This window comes from Xyrauchen texanus, chromosome 6 (genome assembly GCF_025860055.1).
Source record: "Xyrauchen texanus isolate HMW12.3.18 chromosome 6, RBS_HiC_50CHRs, whole genome shotgun sequence".
NCBI lineage: Eukaryota > Metazoa > Chordata > Actinopteri > Cypriniformes > Catostomidae > Xyrauchen > Xyrauchen texanus.
This window is the reverse complement of record NC_068281.1, coordinates 14,405,553-14,425,652: the sequence shown is the minus strand read 5'-3', so window position 1 is coordinate 14,425,652 and position 20,100 is coordinate 14,405,553. Positions and strand designations below refer to the sequence as shown.

General features: G+C 37.4%; 1 protein-coding gene across 1 annotated transcript; it reads left to right on the top strand.

Moving 5' to 3' along the window:
- Positions 1–2,461: 2,461 nt before the first annotated feature.
- Positions 2,462–18,667, top strand: LOC127645237 (DDB1- and CUL4-associated factor 8-like). The gene is made up of 13 exons (XM_052128789.1): positions 2,462–2,700; positions 3,411–3,480; positions 6,364–6,450; positions 7,686–8,329; positions 11,504–11,644; positions 11,810–11,904; positions 13,184–13,294; positions 13,396–13,526; positions 13,930–14,037; positions 14,577–14,707; positions 14,808–14,927; positions 15,327–15,443; positions 16,156–18,667. Exons 2-13 carry the CDS (start codon positions 3,444–3,446, stop codon positions 16,261–16,263), a joined length of 1,830 nt encoding a protein of 609 aa, XP_051984749.1. The 5' UTR covers positions 2,462–2,700; positions 3,411–3,443; the 3' UTR covers positions 16,264–18,667.
- The last annotated feature ends 1,433 nt before the right edge of the window (positions 18,668–20,100 follow it).

The window sequence follows — 20,100 nt, the reverse complement described above, 5'->3', positions numbered from 1 at the left end:
TGTGACCTTGCTACTTTAATTATAAGGGAAAAAAAAAAATGAGATGGTGACCTAGATTTAAATTAGCCATATTCTTAAATATTGACATCCAAAATATGTCGATTTGTAATGGAATCCAAAATGTGTTGATTAATTTACATTCCTTCCATTCATTTATTTAATGTGTTGTTCAGTTGGATGTTATTTATCCTTATTTATTCAATTAATATAATCCCACTAAATCCAATTAATTCAAACAGCAGGAAAATATCTGAGTGATGGCACAACATTAGTAATCACCCATGAGTAAACCACAAACCTGAGAAACTGTGCAGCTTTTGCATTCTGCAACGATGCTACATTTTAAATACTGCATGCTATGCATATTTACTTGTGTTACAAAATGTGTTAAAAAAAAACCACACACATATACATCCATTCATACACACATACACACATTCACAACTCTTTTTAGCTGCAAGGTACTCTTTCAAATGCAAATCTCTGCAGAGTGCAGACCTTCCCCATAATCCTTTTTAGAATGAGAGCATATCTTCACCTTACCCCAACTCTGAACAGGCCTCTAATTCACGTGTTCCTTATGTTATATACATCAAAACACACTCACCAAACCATGTGATAAAATGACATCCTTCTGATAATACAAACATGACAACTTTTGTCTCTAGAGTGTTTTTACTTTGACCATTCTTTTTGGTTTATTTGTTGTCTTAAAATTAGCTACAATGTAGGTCATATGAGTACTATAGAGGTACGACTTTTCACACTTCAAGACATGCTGAGGATTAAAAAGAAAAGACCCCATCTTGCCAGCTGGCTCACGATGTTGCCTAGTACTTATTCTCTGTGTTACATTACCTCAGCCAGCACTTATTTTCACCCTCACAGATCACTGATACACACAAGCCTCATGGCACAATCTCCATCTGCTAATTAGCCAAGCTCATATCACCAAGGTCAAGCTCCCCTGAGACACTTATTAATTGGTAGTTAATGGGAGGCACATAAAGAATAAAAAGTATCATTATTACGTCACTTTCAGTTTAATGCAGGGAAATCTAAAGATGATCTTTTTTTCATTGGGTAAAAGGCACTTGTAAAATTCACTTGCTTTTACCCTTGCTTTATCCTTCATCTTTAAAGAGGGGAATTTGTGGGGATGACTGAGGCATAATCTTTTTACTCTACCTCTAATATAGATATTTCAAACACAAAAATCCATTTTATGAACATAATTAATATGGTATAAAATGCTTTGAATTGCCTGAAAATATTTAATTTATCTTTCTATTTTCCTCAGTGTACAGAATATTATATTAAACGCGAGATTTCATGCATTATGTAAAAAATTTAATTGCACATTATACTCAAAAGGGCTTATCACAGACTTTAAATAAAAAAAAAAACACTCACCTTACTCATTGTTTTGGGAAAAGCAAAATGTCCTTTTGGTGTCGTGGGTTTTAGCGTCAGTCTGGAAAACCAAAGTGTAATAGGATGTTTTGTTTTGTTTTGATAGAGTGCTTTGAAAATATGTCAGAACAAATGAACTGAGAACATATGCAGAGGACTGTATCTCTCATCTGGAAAAAACACGCCCCTGCTCTCTCTCTCTCTCTCTCTCTCTCTCTCTCTCTCTCTCTCTCTCTCTCTCTCTCTCTCTCTCTCTCTCTCTCTCTCGTTCAAAGCAAAGTTCCTAGAAATTTCAAAATATATTAGTTTATTCATCGTTAATACTAATAACGATATAAAATAATCATATAAAAATGTATGATTATTATTATCAAAATATGTCCATTGTGGACCTTAATCTTTTATATAAATAGGTTATATTTTCTTCTTCTTATTATTATTATTATCATCATCATCATCAATAACTTGAAATAAATTTGCCAGTGCGGTAATTGCAATGCATATTTTTCATAATTTGCTCATACCTTTTTAAATGTACGATTACTGATGCAGTATATATGTGATAGATTTGTATATTAAAATTTTTGTAATAAGAAAAACATAACCTATTTGTATAAATATAAGGTCCACAATTTGGACATATTTTGATAATAATAATAATAATAATAATAATAATAATAATAATCAAATGTATTATTATTATGTAATGTATTTAATAGTAATAATAATGATTTAAATAATTAAATATTTTTTTTATTATGATTATGATTATTATTAGGCTATTATTAATATTATCAACATATGTCCAAATTGTTGACTTTATGTTTATCTAATAAGGTTATATTTTTGGTTATTATCAATATTATAATTATACAAATCAATCGCATACTTTGCATATTCATCGTTAGATTATGTCCTTTGGGGTGTATTTTTAAGTAATTAATTGCGTCTGTCTTGTAACCGCTGTAATTAAGAGCCGCTTTGTTGATGAATCCAGACCCACTTCCGGAGAACAAGCGTGTTTTCCGGAAAAAGAAATAGAGAAAAAAAAGGAAAGAGAAAGGAAAAAAACAGAAGTGTTAACGAAGCAGATCTGTCAAAACATAAACACTGCGAGCACGGCCACAAGCGTGACAATTAAACTGCGGGAGGTTTCGGATCGCCAGTGAATTGAGGGCACTTTTCACTGATGTGGTGTGCGTGTGTTTGTGCTTGACTCGCAGGTGAAGAAAGGGGAAATCTGCGCAGAGGATTAACAAGTGCGGACACGTTGGGCCTACAGTAGAGGTAACACACTGGCCGCTACTTGCTAGTTAGCGCTCCATTTTCTCGTCACGGCCAATGTGTACATGTTGACAGCTTGTGACAGGACTCATAACACGGCAATAATTGACACCCTGAGTGTATGTTTCTTATACATGACACATTACTATATATTTATATTATTTTTGCGCATTGGGACGACTTTACAATCTTGGAAATATATATTTTATTTGTTCGCACTTAAGAGTCACAACTTGCTTGGCAAGCTACTGAGTCGTGTGAGCTTGCAAAACTAGCCAGCAGCTTTTCTATTTTTGATAGCACACTAGCTAGTCGCAGCCTGTTTACTGCGCATTGCGAAGTTTTGTTGCACTGGCACAAATGCACACACAGTTCCAAGTTGCTATCTAGGGGTCGTTTGCAGTTGTTACTGTACAAGGAAATGTCATGTGTATTGCGATCCGGGGCGAGTGTTTATCGTGCCAGCTGTTAATCGACTTATTTTGCCAACGTTAGCAGATGTCAGGGATCTTGTCAGAGTGGGAGGTCAGCACCTTTGCAGATCTTAATTTGTGTTAATCAAACTGTATGCATGGATTTCGTAGACGTCCAGAAAAGATGGCATATATTGGATGCTTGTGAAATATATAGTCTTTCAAATAGAAATGGATTATGTGTGTGATGAATTGAACGTCCACTGATTATTTAAACTCTCTTCTCTTTGGTTTCTCTAGGGTCTCTTCTGCTAGAAGAGACAGTCTGACAGAATGAGCAATACAGATGTTAATGCCAGTGTCCCAAATGGTGAGAGAGGATATAGCTTTGTTTTATAATTTGCGCTTTGTTGTAGGGCTGGGCAAAAAAATCGATTTATCGATTTTGTAGTTTAAAACGATTTTTGTTTTACAAACTCGAGTTTTTTGCCACAGTAGTTTTTTCGGACTTTTCCGCGTTTCGTCCTTTTCCGCGTTTCGTCCTTGTGCGTTACCGTAGCGCGATATAAGCCAGCCCCCGCCCCGCGTAACACAGTCAAAACAACATGGCAGCGTGTAGCAGAGAACTAACGTTACTTCCAAAGAAAGGCACAGGTAATTCCGTAATTTGGAACTGGTTTGGTTTTGATGCAGCAGACAAAACACAGACGAAGCCTTGCTGCAAAATATGTTTCAAGGCTGTTGCTACTGGAAGCAGCAGTACAACAAATCTTTTCCAGCACCTGAGGAATAAACATCGCGAAGAATGGGAGAAGTGCAGCCGGCTCCGTAGCGAAAACGGCTCCTCTAGCACACCTGCTAAAAAGCAAACTACACTTCCTGAGAGCTTTACAAACTGTGTGCCTTATGATAAGAACGGAGCGCGATGGAAAGCGATTACAGAGGCGATCACGTTTTATATTGCCACAGACATGCTGCCAATTTATTCTGTCGAAAAGCGAGGCTTTAATCACATGCTGAAAGTATTAGATGCGAGGTACGTTGTCCCCAGTCGCAAGTATTTCGCCGATGTAGCGCTGCCTCACCTGTACAATACAACTCGGGAAAAGATCCGCAGTGAGCTGGAGGAGATGCAGTTTTACTCAGCCACAACGGACCTGTGGTCCAGCCGGACGATGCAGCCATATCGGAGCCATATCATATGAAAGCTAACATCATGCGTTACCTCGAAAGTAAATACTGTGATTTGGAGAAAGAGAAACTTTTGGACATGGCCACACTTTTAGACCCGAGGTTCCGTACAACCTACATTGATGCTAGCAAACTGGAAGTTGTCAAAAAAAAGAGCGGTGTCTGAGATCTCTGCTCTCTGCAACTCTACCACAGAGGAAGCTGGTCCCTCAGCTGTTCAAGAGAACACCCCACCAAAAAAGAAAATGACTCTGGGTGCCTTCTTTAAAAACAGTGCACCATCCACCACGCCACACCCACAATCTGAGAAAACAAAAATTGAGACTGAGCTTGCAACATATTTCCTTATTCCAGACATAGAGCCAGACACAGATCCTCTTGAATGGTGGAAGCTGCATCAGCCCAACTTTCCAAGGCTAAGCTTACTGGCTAAAAAATATCTTTCTATTCCAGCCACAAGTGCCCCCTCAGAAAGGGTATTTAGTGTGGGTGGGGGAATAGTTACCTGCAACCAGGCCTGCCTTAAGCCAGAGGTTGTGGACAGGCTCATCTTTCTTGCAAAAAATGTTTAGAATGAGCATGCACAATGTTTCAGAGATCTAACAAGCAGGTGTTTTGTTGTTATAGATAAAAGTTTACATTTGTTCACTCTTTGAGCAGGCTATATGTCTGCCACAGGCATGTTTCATTTTTTATATTCACACTATACTGAGAAGAGTTTATTTTTTTAATTGTAATGTTATATGTTACAAAATTTGTAATTATCTGATTTCTTGAACAGAAAATTTAAGCTACTGTGAAGTTGCACTTTTGCTTAAACCTGGGTTAAAGCTTAAAATTGTTGAATGACAGAGCCTCATTTACTTTTTGTTTTGGGATTCTACGCATTTTAACTCTTGAGGACAATCATAGCAATAAAGTTGCACTTTTGACACTATATCTGATGTCTGCAGTCATTTTTTAAGTGCATTGAAAAAAAAATCGAATCGAAACTCGAACTTTTCTTTAAAAATCGAAGATTTTTTTTTTTTTTTGGCAAAATCGCCCAGCCCTACTTTGTTGTCTTAATTTCCCCTGTATTATTAAAGGAACAGTTCACCCAAAAATGTTGATTCTCTTATAATTTACTCTCACCCATATCATCCAAGATATACAGTACTGTGCTAAAGTTTTATTCACTTGTGAAAAAATGTTGCATAGTTAGGATGTCTTAACAAATAATACCTGTAATAGTTTTTATTTATCAATTAATGTCATACAAAGTCAGGTAAACATAAAAGCTCAATCAATATTTGGAGTAGCAACAATTCTCCTAGGTTCATCTAGTCACTGTTGTTTTTTTTTTTTTTGGTCTAAGCTTTTTTGAGAATTTGCCACAGTTCTTATCTATTTAAGATGATATTTTGATCCGGGCTCTATGGGGGCCATGCCATCTGTTGGGGCTCCTTGTTCTTTTGTTCAAATCTTTTTGCAAAGTGAATGTTGAAATCTAAAATTGATATTTCCTCCTGATATGCTAAAAGCAGAATAAATAAAATAGTATTTAAAGATTAATGTTTTTGTGAACAATATAATGTGCCTAAGATGTTTGCACAGTACTTTATATGACTTTCTTTCTTCTGCTTAACACAATGAAGATTTAAAAAAATTAAAATATCTCAGCTCTCAGCTTTTGGTCCATTAAATGCATGTGAATGGTGACGAGAAGTTCCAAAAAGCTCATAAAGGCTGCATAAAGTAATCAATACGGCCCCAGTGGTTTAATCAATGTCTTCTGATGTGACATGATAGGTGTAGGTGAATAACAGATCCATAGTTGTCCTTTTTTTGTTCAAAATTTCTTCCTTGCCCAGTAGGAAGCGATATGCACGAATAATCAAAATAACCAAAAACAAAAGAAGGTAGAAGTGGAGGTGGAGGTAAAAGTGGACTTTTATAGTAAAAAAAAAATCAATAAATGACTTACCGGTAGTTTAGAAAATTTTCATTTTTGGGTGAACTATTCCTTTAAGTGTTGGCTGCTTTTCCCATAGTGTTTGCAATCTGTATCTTATTTTACCAGGTGGTTCTGATGATCCAGATCCTGGAGAAGGAAGACGGGAGGTGGATGCATCTCCGGCACCAGAGGCCCATTCTAGCACAGAGTCCGGTATGGACCCAAATACATAAAACTTTCATATGTGATAGTAGAGTAAATTGTTGTTGTAAGGAATGGAGTAGTAATGATTGAAATGGAGTTTAAACCGCAGCACTCTGCTGTTAAATATTTTTGAACAGCCCTAATATCCACTAAACTGTGTAGTTGACTGTTGTCACAGGCAACCGATTTGCTACATAGTAATATTTTCATGTCTTTTGTAGAGTCTGCAACCCGACCTGGGCCCGATGGGACCCAAGAACCCGACGGGTTTCGGGCCGGTTTTTTAATTAATAAAAAAATTAAACAGGCCAACCAATCTTGTTTCACGCGCATACTCTCACTCACAGACACACGCAAACAGACGAGTTAGGGGCCGTTCACACTGAACATGTTTTTGTGCGCATGTGTTCTGTTTTCCCATTGTTTTCCAATATAAACACATTCTGGACGATTGTCTTTGACTGTTGCACTGCGTCTCGCTGTTTCTTCCGCAACTCGCGCAGGACCAGCACTTTTTAAACATCATGTCAAGTTAAAAAGAACTTCAAATTGTCAAATTTACTCTTTCATTCTTTTTGCTGCATCTAGATAGTTTTTAGCACAGGTGTCTCAAAGATTCAATGTTCTGAACAAGTTCAGGCTGCATAGAGGGGGCTGTTGCATTGTTTCATATTATTCCAGATTTTTCTGCACCAAGAAAAGTTTTGCTTTTTTGTTTTCTGCACCAACTTTTTTTACTCTTCTTGCTTTAGTGTACTGAAGGGCTGCCGTGCCTTGTAAAACTTTGTTTACGGTTTCAATATTGTTACGAATGTTGCCTATATGCTTGCATATAAAAATAGCCTATTGCAACAGTACTTGCTAGGAGAAGAAATTATAATGATAGTGAGCGATTTTGGGTCTGGTTCGGCCTTATAATCTGACGGTATCATTCGGGCTGGGTAGGGTCGGACCACACTGTCTCAGGTATGGGTGGGGTTCGGGTTTCATTTTAAGGCCCGTGCAGACCTCTAGTCTCTTGTATCTATCTGCGGTCTAATTTAAATAAAAGAAGTAAAAATGTAATTCGTTTTTTTATTTACTTTGTAAGTAACTTTGTAATAGCCGTCATAGTGCACATAATGTTTATTTTGAGTTAATGACAATATACATTGTGTATGAGGAGGAAAATGTTGGAGTCAACTTGACCGAGGTATATGTAAATATGCATTTCTCCACCAACTGTTCAAGTTTTCTTTTGACAGCAAATCTGAGTTCAGCGCCAGAGGGAGGTGAGGGTGGTCAGGACAGGCCAATGACAGACTCTGAACAGAAGCAGGGGCCTGGAGAAGAGGAGGACACAGACAGCATGGATGGCAGTGGATTGTACTCTCTAACGGAAGGAGAGAGTGAAGAAGGGGGACTGAGAGAGAGGGGAAAAGATGCAGGAAGGCGATCCGCTAGGAAGAGAAACCGACCCAGCGGGGGAGCCACACGTCACTCTTCTAGTTCAGAAGAGGATGACGACGAAGAAGAAGAGGAGGAGGAGGAGGAGGAAGAGGACGTTGAGGAAGAAGATGAGCAAGCCATGGAGACGTGGCTGGGAGCAGACCTGCGTGACCTGAGTTGCCCTTCGTGGCGTGCAGTCCCCTCGCTGCGTGCCCGAGAGATTGGCCGCGACTCGCACCAGTTTGTGAGGAGTGCGTGTGGGGCGCGGGGTCTCGTCCAGAGGCTGGAACTGCAGGGCCGCCTGGAGAGACACACGGGTTGCGTGAACACCCTCCACTTTAACCCCTCCGGCACCCGCCTAGCCTCGGGCAGTGACGACCTCCGTGTGGTGATATGGGACTGGGCTCGCAGAAGAGCAGAGCTAGAGTTTGACAGTGGCCATAAGAGCAATGTCTTTCAGGTGTGGAAGCTCAGGTCATGATTGCCTCAGTCTTAAAGGAATAGTTCACCCAAAAATGAAAATTCTCTCATAATTTATTCACTCATGCCATTCTGGATCTGTATAACTTTTTCATTTGTTGAACACAAAGATTTTTAGAAGAATATCTTCGCTTTGTTGGTCCTCACAATGCAAGTGAAGGGGTACCAACATTTTGAAGCTCAAAAATCCACATGAAGGGCAACATAAAATTACTCCATATGATTCATGGATAAATTCATATCTTCTGAAGTGTGATATGATATTTATGGGCGAGAAACAGATCAAAATTTAAGTCCTTTTTGCTTCAATTTCTCCTTTTGTTTTTGGTGATTCACATTCTTCATGCATATCGCCCCCCACTGGGCAGGGAGGAGAATGACTTAAATATTGGCTGCATCCGAAAACGTAGGCAGCTGACTTGCCGCCTAATCAGTTAATGGCTTCACTGCCAGCTGTTTTGAATGAATTTAACTCTTAGAAAACTGGTCTCCGAACAGATTGAAAAGCACCTCATTTTCATCCTTCCTCCATATACAGCCTCCGAAGGCAACATTTTGCTGAATGCAGCTATTGATCTGTTTCTCACCCACACCTGTCTTATCGTGTCTGAACACATGGATTTAACCACTGGAGTCATAAAGCTTACTTTTATGCTCCCTTTATGTGGAGTTTTAGAACTTCAAAATGTTGGCACCCATTCACTTGCATTGTGTGGACCTGTTAACAGCTGAGATATTCTTCTAAACATCTTCATTTTTGTTCAGCAGAAGAAAGTCTCACATCTGGGATGCCAGGAGGGTGAGTAAATCATCAATTTTCATTTTTGGGTGAACTATTCCGTTAAGCTCTGCTTTTGTGTGGCTGAAGGGGGCTTTTAGAGCTTTTAAAAATGAAATGCAAACAAGCTAGAAAAGCATGCTTGGGAATCATCTGTGCCTCTGAGGCTTTGGATATTTGTTCAGATTTCCATTCATTTTCAGTAATATATCCAGTTTAGCAGTGTTTATTTACAGTACATTTTGTTACATCTTTATGTGATTAATTGGGTAGCGCTAAGTATCTTGTAAGGACCTGTGAGTGTTTCCAGCTGTTGCAGAGCAGTTCACAGTCATTAATTACTAAGGATCAACTGTTCATGATGGTATAGTGTTGAGGAAATATTAAAAACATGTTATAACTGTTTATATTGTAATACGTTGTAGATTATTGTAGAAGTGCAAATTTTATGTCCCTTATCTGTTTGAATGAGCAGCTAGAACCAGGGGAGTCCTCACATTTTAAAATAAGAGTCCCCGGTGTATTTTAACTAGTCTAAAAACTAGACCTGTTTCAGGTACTAAGAGCAGTACCTATTCCCCTCCCTGAACAATGGAGGCTGGAGTATGTTTGCACTCAAGCAGTGCTGGCATAACCTTGTCCATGTGCTGAAACACTTGTCATACATTTTTCTTTCTCTCCCCTAGTGGTGGATTATTTAAATACACAATTTTCCCACCTTTGCTAATTGAACAAACCATTATTTTAAATAAAATTTACCCTCACCTCCCCATTCTTAAATACAAAATCTTTGAATAAATACATAAGAATGAGTTCAAATGAAAGTTAAAAACAAAACCAATAAATAGGACGGATAAAACATTTGCACAATAAAACCCCAATAAATATTGAAAATTGGTGAGTAAAACAATAAATATGTCCTTTGAACACAGTAAAATCCTGTGATGGAGACCAAATCACAGGCTCTCCATCACACAGCAAAATCCAATATTGGTTGACCTCTAAACTGTATTTATTTATATAATGGTACATAAATCAATTTTAATGTGATATATTTGTGGAAAACATGTTTTTTTTTTTTAAGATTGTGGTTTTAGTGGGTTTGTTTTTGTATGGGGAGACAGTATTCATTTTATCTGTTCAGGTCTCGTAAAAAGGTCTTAAAGTCTTAAATTTGATTTTATGATTGGATACTGCAGCAACCCTGCTTTAACTACCTCATGATTCAAAACATTGCAATGCATCATGCATTAGCTTAACTGCACTAAGCCCTGCCTTAAATCCTATTTACTAAGTAGCAATGGTTGACGTGCACCATTTCTCTGACAAGCGCTTGCTTTTTTCCCAACGGGAGTAGTGTGTGTTTGAGTATTTTTAAGTAATAGTGACACAAGGTACACAGAGAAGTATAATACATTTCAAGAAGAGCATACTATGGATTAAACTGTCAGCCCTAAAAAAAACAACAACATAAAGCATGTATAATATCAGCAAGGACACCTACATTTGCTCCAATGTAAATTAAAACTGATAACTTTACATGAATTAATTTATGTATTCAGGTCTTAGTAAAAGCTATAGTAAATAAAGAGTTCACAGCATCATAGTGAGTGTGTTATAAGATGTTATTAACAGTTATGTTTACACTGTTATCAGGTGTATAATCTCTATCAAATTATGCTTTTCTCTTTTCAAGCGACTGTGATTTTCATAATCATAAATGGCCTATTTAGACAATCTGCTTCTTCATGAATGAAACTGTAGGAAATTATATGAAATAATGAAACTAGTGTCTGATGTATTGATACAGTATTGTGAGAAAAAGAATCACAATATATGATTCTAACAGCACAGCTCTAGATTTAGGTAGGGTAATCATTGTTGGACAGGAACCTTTTTTGTGTTGAACTCCACTGAAATAAATGGATCTAGTTCACCTTTTCTGACATTTTAGTTTAAAATGTCAAGAGACAACTTTTAAAAGTTTAAAGGAATATTCCCGGTTTAATAGACGTTAAGCTCAATCAACAGCATTTGTGGCATAATGTTGATGACCACAAAAATTTATTCCAACTCGTCCCTCAATTTCTTTATAAAAAAAGCTAAAATATGTGTTACAGTGAGTTACAAAGGAAGTGAATGGGGGACAATTTTAAAGTTGTAAATTTTGCTATAACTTTATACAGAAAAGGTTAGCAAGTGATTTTATCACACTAAAATCATGTTTACAGGCATATTGTTTATCAGTATTATGCCACAAATGCTGTCGATTGAGCTTAACTTGTATTGAACTCGGAATATTCCTTTAACATTTATAAACATAAAAAATGTGAATCAGTGCATAATCTTCATTTTATCTATTTATTCTTTCCCCAGGCAAAGTTCCTCCCACACAGTGGTGACTCCACATTGGCCATGTGTGCCCGAGATGGACAGATCAGAGTGGCTGAGCTTTCTGCTACACAACGTTGCAAAAACACCAAAAAAGTAGCCCAGCACAAAGGCGCCGCACATAAGGTATGTCAATTTATTTTGTGGACATAAATATGTGAGCATAGAACAGATTTATGTGGAAAATCAGAACCTGTTTTATTGGTTTATGGCAACCGATTCAAAGATATCATAATTAAGAGTCTTGTGAATGCATGTGATAAATGTAAGATGTGTTTATTGCTGTCTTAGCTTGCACTGGATCCAGACTCTCCCTGCTCTTTCCTTTCTGCCGGTGAAGATGCAGTGGTGTTCGGCATTGACCTGCGTTTAGACAGACCTGCTGAGTAAGTGGAAAACTGGGACACAAGTGTCACAAACAACCCTAAGATTACCAGAGAAAAAGAATAGCAGCACTTCAGTGGAGTGACACCAGTGAATGTGAACATTGGCAGGGATTAGATAATTTACAAAGAATTGTGTCAGCGGCTAGATGAGTCAGTGGAAGCTTTTGTCACAGGTCTCATGGCTTAAATGGCTTATGCAAAAGCTGCAGTTTTCACATTTCCAATATAGAAGGCTTTTTCTTTTTCCCTGTATGAGCAACAACTAACTGGAGTGCTAATCGCTGGTTTTAAAGAGTGAATTGTATCAAACTATGACAGTTAGTCAACATTATATACTGTACACTTTGACATTCTTCTTACAAGATTCTAATAGCATTTACGGACAGCAGTCAGGGTAGACACCACATTTAATTTAACACAACTGAAAACAAAGCTGTGAGGGATAAATGCAATTCTGTCATAGGTCACAACAAAAAAAAAGATTTGTCAACTGAAAATTATTTGGAAAGACATTTTCAATGTTTTGGTCTGAATGATTGACCCCAAGGTACATTGAACACACTGTACTTTTATCCCGCACAGACTCTTTTCCATTCATGTTTTTGTTTGCCATCTCCCTGAAAAAGATCTATATGAATGAAAATTGCAAGTAATATTATTCAGGAGAATAAAGTCCTACTTTTATCGACTTTTTTCTGCAGCCCAGATGCGACTGTGTTTGATTAACTTGCAACATTTCCAGTAATTTTCCCTTTTAATTATTTGGTTAATTAATTGAGGTTGACGTTCAAAAGTTGGTGCCCATTTAAAAGAAACAAATGGGTTAGATTGATGTTCTGTAATAAGTTCTAAGTGAATCATATATAAATCAGCTTTATTGCCAAGTATGCTTCCAGATACCTTGACTGCATTGATATGAATGCTTGGCAGGGCTGTTTGAAAGACCCGCCAATGGAGCTTGACCAGCACGCCAGCTCGTCTCCCTCACCTGCATCTCTTGAACGGCAAAGCTGCGCCTCCGACTAAAATGTCCAGCAAAGCGTCCGAATATTCAAAAACCAGGAAAATATTGTCTGGTATATGCTGCTGAATGTTCAACAGTTCGTCCCTGGTAAAACTGACTGGAAAAAGATTACTAAACAAAGGACAAACAAACAAAAATAACAAAAGAATAGGAGCGCTCCACACAAGGCAGCCATCATGACGTATGTAAATGAGGCTGTATTGAAAAATTATTTCTCTCTTTTTTTTTTTTCTTTTTTTTTTAATTATATCTCAGCAAACTGGTGGTGGTGAAGGAAGGTGAAAAGAAGGTGGGGCTGTATACCATCTTTGTGAACCCAGACAAAACACACCACTTTGCTGTGGGTGGGAGAGACCAGTATGTCAGGTGAGACAAACACATTCACTGACATTCTGAAGTTAAGTCATCACACTGTCAGCCTGCATCACTCACTGTTACTCTCTCTCCTTGCCTTTTGTATGTGTTAGGATCTATGACCAGAGAAAGATCAATGAAAACGATAATAATGGCGTGCTGAAGAAGTTTTGTCCCTCTCACTTGTTGACCAGCGACAACAAAACAAATATCACCTGCTTAGTGTACAGCCATGATGGCTCAGGTAACGCACTTAATGTTGCCTCAGAATGTGACTCTTAAATGGTTTTTATGGCTATGATTAAAAATACCTTTTACTTGACTTATTCTATCAATATTTGGTGTGTCATGCAGGGATGCAAACCATGGCAGAACAGACCATTTCAAATTGAAATGAGTGTAGTGTAGGGGTATCCTGTTTTTTCCTAATTAGGTCAGTAAACGTGAGGCCTCCAAAGAGTTTTGAATCATTTATTGGATATTAGTCCATGTGAATATCAACCACTTGTGTCCACTTGTTTGTATTCACTAATTTTTACATAAATCTGGTGATCCAAAAAGGTAATTCGGTTTGACTGTCATGACTGCATCACTTATTTTACCTAGAGTGAGTGTGCATCTTTGGTCATGGTTTAACTGTCTTTCAGAGCTGCTGGTAAGTTACAATGATGAGGACATTTACCTTTTTGACTCCAGCCACAGTGATGGGGCAGATTACTGCAGGAGATACAAAGGTCACCGCAACAATGCCACAGGTACACTGCTCATGAGAGCTTATTGTCTCTTTAGATGTAGATGTGAGAGAAGACGTTGTACTTGTTGTTGTTTTTGTTTTTTTAATTGTAAAGAACAGATAAAATTATCTTTAACATTGTATAGTCAAATATTGTTATACTATTATTCCAGTATGTGGTGTATAAGAAGTGTCAGTAAGACATTTCTGCATACAGTTTATAAACCATATGAATAATGTAGCAATGTAGTCCTTAAGAGATAGTACACCAAAAAATGAAATTATTTCAGCATTTATTCACTTACATTGTTCCAAACCTGTATGCATTCTCTCTTCGGTGAACTTTTTTTTTTTTTTTTTTCATACATTGAAAGTGAATGGTGACTGATGTTCATACTCTGTATAACATCTCCTTTTGTGTTCCACCGAAGAAAGATAGTAATGCAGGTTAGGAACAACCTGAGGTTGAGTTAATGTTGATGAATTTTCAATTTTGGGGAAATATTCCTTTAATCATCTGTCAATTATTTCCCCCTCTACTATTGGAATATGCTCCACTAGTGAAGGGAGTTAACTTCTATGGTCCTAGTAGTGAGTTTGTTGTCAGTGGCAGTGACTGTGGACACATCTACCTTTGGGACAAGAACTCTGCCCGCGTGGTGCAGTTTATGGAGGGAGACAAGGGAGGAGTGGTAAGCCACTGTCACTGTTACATCTCCAACACTGTGCAGTGGCTGAAGCATAGCAGTTTATAAATTGATATGAGTGTATCACATCTACTACTCTGTTCAGGTGAACTGCCTAGAACCTCATCCTCATATCCCAGGTTTAGCAACCAGTGGTCTAGACCATGATGTGAAACTGTGGGCCCCGACTGCTGAGAATCCCACAACACTGAAGGGACTTAAAGAGGTACATCCGATCCCACAGGAGGGGATTTTACTTTTACGGAAATAATTTTGTACTGTACTGTCGATTGCTTGGTTTCTGTTTCAGCATTGTAGCACCACCCATTGTTAAATCTGTCCAAAATCTTGCTGCGTATAACTGTATAATAAACATCAGATATGTTATGATTGGCTATGAATATGCTAAGTTGTGTTCAGTGCAGACACATTTCTTGTTGCTTCACGCCTTGTTAGTGCACAGTGTACGATTTGCGTTTTAGCCAAACTGCCGATTGGCGATGGAGGAAAGGTATTTCAGATCAAGTTAAACATTTTAAACTGTATGTTTCTTTGGTGAGCTAATAAGTATGTTTGTAAATTGCAAGAGTACGTACAGACTTAAAATATTATCATGGCTACACAGGTAATGAAGAAGAACAAGCGAGAGCGTGATGAAGACTGTGTTCGACATGGTGACCAGTATGACACACAGCTCCTCTGGTTCCTGATGAGACACATGAGAAACCGAAGGCCTCAGAGAGTAAGTCATATACTAGTTACATGTTTTTTTTAAATATTCTCTTATTAAAACACATAATAGACCTTATTCAAGCTTGCGACATCTTTGATTTTTTTTTTTATGTGAATAACAACGGTGCTGTGAGGGATAGACTTGGTCTCTTCAATTAAACGAACAGTAGAAAGCTATTTAAATCTCCTAAATCCCTTCTGGTTTTCCACAACTCATGTTGTCTGGAGTTTTTGGTATTCGGAATGTTCTTGGACCGATATTTGATCAATGTTTTGTCTGCGGAAACGATCCAAAAACACTTTAAACTGCAGTACAGCCCATTGAAGAGACTGTAAGTCTATCCCTCACAGCCTCATTGTTATTCCCATTATAAAACAAAGATGGCGTTAGAGTGAATAAGGTCTATAGTAATATTAGTGTCATTTATTTTATTAACTCTACATTTCAATGTACTAAAGATGCATTGCCAGATATTATATAGAGACAGTAGTGCAACCTACACAGTTCTTACAAAGAAACATGCTGCTACAAAATATACTGATCATTCAAATTGAAAAAATGTACATTATACTTACTAGCTTACTATACTTGAATAGTTACTAGCATGGCCTCATGCTTTTGTCAAACTGAAATGGAAAACCATAAAAAGATCTGATCTCTTCATACATGTTAAAAAAATTTACACCATTGCAAATATTTCTCAATTCTTTGCTCCTCAAAGGCCCACCGAGGGGAAGGTGGAGAGGGCGACACAGATGAATCCTGGAGCTCGCCAGATACCTCTGACGAAGAAGCAGGGCCAGACCATGTCCAGTGCATGTCCTCCTGAGCCACACACACACTCTTTTTGCCATATATTTAAGCACATACATACTAGTAAGACACTGGTACACAGTAGACACTGAAGGGCCAGCAACAAACACACACTTATACAGCTTTATATACACATACACACAGTGTGAGGGAGAGAAAAACGACTGTCAAAACCATCCAAATTTGGATTTTTGCTTTATACAAAAATAACATCACTTGGGGAAGAAGTTATAATGAGATTCATATTTTTGATATGTGATAATATATTGGCAACCACACACACACACACACAAATAACCACTGATTTATGTGAACACAGACACAAACACGTTTCATTTCCACTTTTACAACTTGTCACATTGAAGACCACAGCAGATGTTCCAGAAATATTGCCCTCTACTGGTTGCTGCCTTAGTTCCTCTACAAAACAAAAATAATGAAACTGTGAATCTCAGCAGATGTGATGCACAGATGTGGAACAATATTTTACATCATTAGTCTTCTGTGTGCTCTTATAGATGTTCCCACTCAAGGTTCGTCTTTAAGAGCGACATGTGGTTGGAGCATGACAGGACAGTATGGATACTCAAAGCGAGTCAGATTACTGAGCTGACAATAGTGTTACTTATTCTCAAAACCAGCACCATCCTTTACCCAGCTCATCAGATTTCTCCATTCATCTGAACTGCATTTGTCTCAACCAAGTAGGAGAGAGCTACAGCATAGATTTATTTTTGGGCTGCAATTTTATGTCTTTTCATTACATTGATAAACTCTCCTAGGCCATCTGGCAGTTGCTCTGATCCTGTCTTCGTTCACTTTTCCTGTGCGTGTGTTTGCTGAAGTTGGGCACAGCAAATCTTCTTGAGGTCAGTCATGCTCTCTCAGCTCTGACTGAAGAAACAAGATGAACCAGATTGATTTTTCTGGTTCTAGATCTCCCAAATGGCTGTTTTGCTCTGTTCCTCTCTCCCAAGCTACTGAGTGCACTTCAATCAGGGATCTGCTTTGAGTTTTGAATCTCTAAGGCGTGTGAGCGCTTAGGGGGCATGCAATACTTAATGGATTAAATGTTTTAATTTTTTGGTTCTTGCAGTTCCCCAAATTTATAATGGACATACAATTGATTACAAAGATTTTACACCAGCTCTTTTGGTTTTGGATTTGCTGTTGGGTGGAGATATGTGATGGAGTTCCAGAAGAAATTCCAAAAGGCTTCTGTCTAAAAAAATGTTACTCTCCATGGACTGCCATCATCTTCTCAGCCCTGTCCCTAAAAATGTAAGAGCAAAGACATTGATACGCTCAGAGTCAGTGATTTGTTGAATCTATTTTTCTTGCTCTGTCTCTTGTTTGAACATACATCCTGAAGATCTTTGCCGATCTGTCTGGTAAGCATCCAATGTTGCATTAAGGTCCATGTTTGTTTGAGGAAGGTTAAGCCCCTGAAACCCATTTTTTATAAAAATGTTGGCTGTTGTCAGTATTTAGATTTGCAGTTAGTTAAGATCAAACAAGGATGGACCGAGACTCATTGTAACTTGCATTTAAGAAAGAATCATTTATTTCAAAGCATGGGTCAATGGCAGGGGAGGGATAGCACTAATGGTATACAGGGAGGGGTAAGAAGCTTGAATTACTTTGCCCCTTTTTTCCTTCTTTTGTGAGGGGAATAAATTCTTAGCTTTTCTCTTTTTGTACGAGAAGATTAACTTAAATGACTAAATGTATATATAAATATATATATAGATATTATGAAACCTGTAAAAAAATAATAATCTTCAACCACTTCTATTTGAAAAAGGTGTCTAAATTGAATTGTTATTGATGCAGAGGTTTATATTGTATAAGACAGAAATACTTCTAAATTTAATGGAAAACATTGGATATGTATTTTTTCCTTCCTTTTGTCCTGATTTACAGCCCTAATCGCCACTGAGGTTACACGAATTCTTTTTCATTTTTTTCATTTTCCCATTTTCACTGCTCCAAATGTCTATCCTATCACTGACATATATTTTCTTTTTCCTTTTTTAGGGATTTGATAAATGAGTTGTCCCATCGCTGCCTAACATTGTGTTCTTTCAGTTCAATTGAAACCATGTACAATTTGTGCAGTAAAAAAAGAGAGAAAAACTGTTCTGTTTTTATAACCAATGTGTGTTATTTATTCATTCATTTGAATATAGAAGTAAGTTATATACACCATGTGACTGATTACACACCATCATACAATATCTACTCCATGTTTATATATAATTACAGCTATTGAATTAGTTGAATGGGTGGTAACAATGATATTTGTTTTCCACCAATTGTGCATCCTATCTCATATACATTGGTTTATTAGTAAGCAATTTTGGCATATGTAACTTTTTTAAATGTTTACAAGCTGTAGACATGTACAGTGGTGCTATGTGTATTAATTAGCATTCAGCATTCGTATAAAATTGCTGTAAGAATCATCTACAGTCTAAAGACTTGTCTACACTGGGCTGTTTGCTTTGGTAGGTAGGCTAATTGTAGCCATAATTAGGTCCTGATTTATATATATATTAATTGTTTCTGCATGCATCCTAGTTCATGATGATGATGATGGCATTAGACAACTGAAATTTTTAGATATACCAGGCTGCATGCTGAACCAATTATTACAATTATAAATTATATTTATATATTATTATTATTATTATATATATATATATATATAATGTGTGTGTATACAATTTTAATAATTGTTACAGCATACATCCGGTTTCATGATGATGATGGCAATTAGACCACTCTGAACCTTTCGTGGTTTTTTGTTTCTCAATTCTAGAAGAACATTATTATTTAGACACAACCGCCTTTTAAATAAATATTTTGGGTTTAAAACAAGATAAGCTCAATTGACAGCATTTGTGGCATAATGTTGATTGCCACTAAAATACATTTTGACTTGCCCCTCCTTTTCTTAAAAAAAAATCTGGGTTACTGTGAGGCACTTACTATGAAAGTGAATGGGGCCAATCTGTAAACATTAAAATACTCACTGTTTAAAAAGTACAGCCACAAGATGTAAACAAAACTCCTTAACGATAAAAATGTAATACATTACAACACCCAAAGGGTTGATAATTAGAAACTGCTGATAGAAAATTACAAAATACAGTTCCTAATATTTTTAAGATGCACCGTTATAAAACAATAAGAATGTAAAACTGTCTATTTCATAATGTGTAGGCTATTGTACGTTAATAACATACTATTACTGGGGCCTCAGCGAGTATTGATGCTGACTACCACCCCTGGAGTTGTGAGTTCAAATTCAGGGTGTGCAGAGTGACTCCAGCCACATCTCCTAAGCAACCAAATTTGCCCAGTTGCTAGGGAGGGTAGAGTCACTAGGGTAACCTCGTGGTCGCAATTAGTTGTTCTCTCTCACTCAATGGGTTGCAATTGCAGTTATAAGCTGATTGAGACCTCTGTCCCAAGAGAGTCTATCTGCACTTGCTGTTCTCTCCATTGAACAAGTCAGGAGGACATTGGACATAGAATCTGATAACAAGATTTGCTGAGGCAAAAGCATAAATGGTCAAATTTTAGCAGAAGTTCTCCTTATGGGCCAGATTTGAGAGTGAAAAGGAGAGGGAGATGTTGAGGTAAAATTTGTAGTAGATTAAATGTTTTATATCATTATATTTCCATATCCAATTCATCAACAGCAACAGTCAGCAGTTCATATAAGGGAATTTGAGGGAAATCTTGCAAAATTTTATATAAAGGGCATATCTTAATCCATCCATTGTGTTTTATGTATTATAGTTAATCTGTGGTGCTGGTGTCTTCATTGAAGTGGCTATCAAACTGA

Excerpts from the sequence above, each read along its gene's own strand:
- LOC127645237 (XM_052128789.1), top strand. The coding sequence starts at position 3,444 with ATGAGCAATACAGATGTTAATGCCAGTGTCCCAAATG. Across the intron at positions 6,451-7,685 it reads CCATTCTAGCACAGAGTCCG|CAAATCTGAGTTCAGCGCCA; the intron begins GTATGGACCCAA and ends TTCTTTTGACAG. Across the intron at positions 11,645-11,809 it reads ACAAAGGCGCCGCACATAAG|CTTGCACTGGATCCAGACTC; the intron begins GTATGTCAATTT and ends TTGCTGTCTTAG.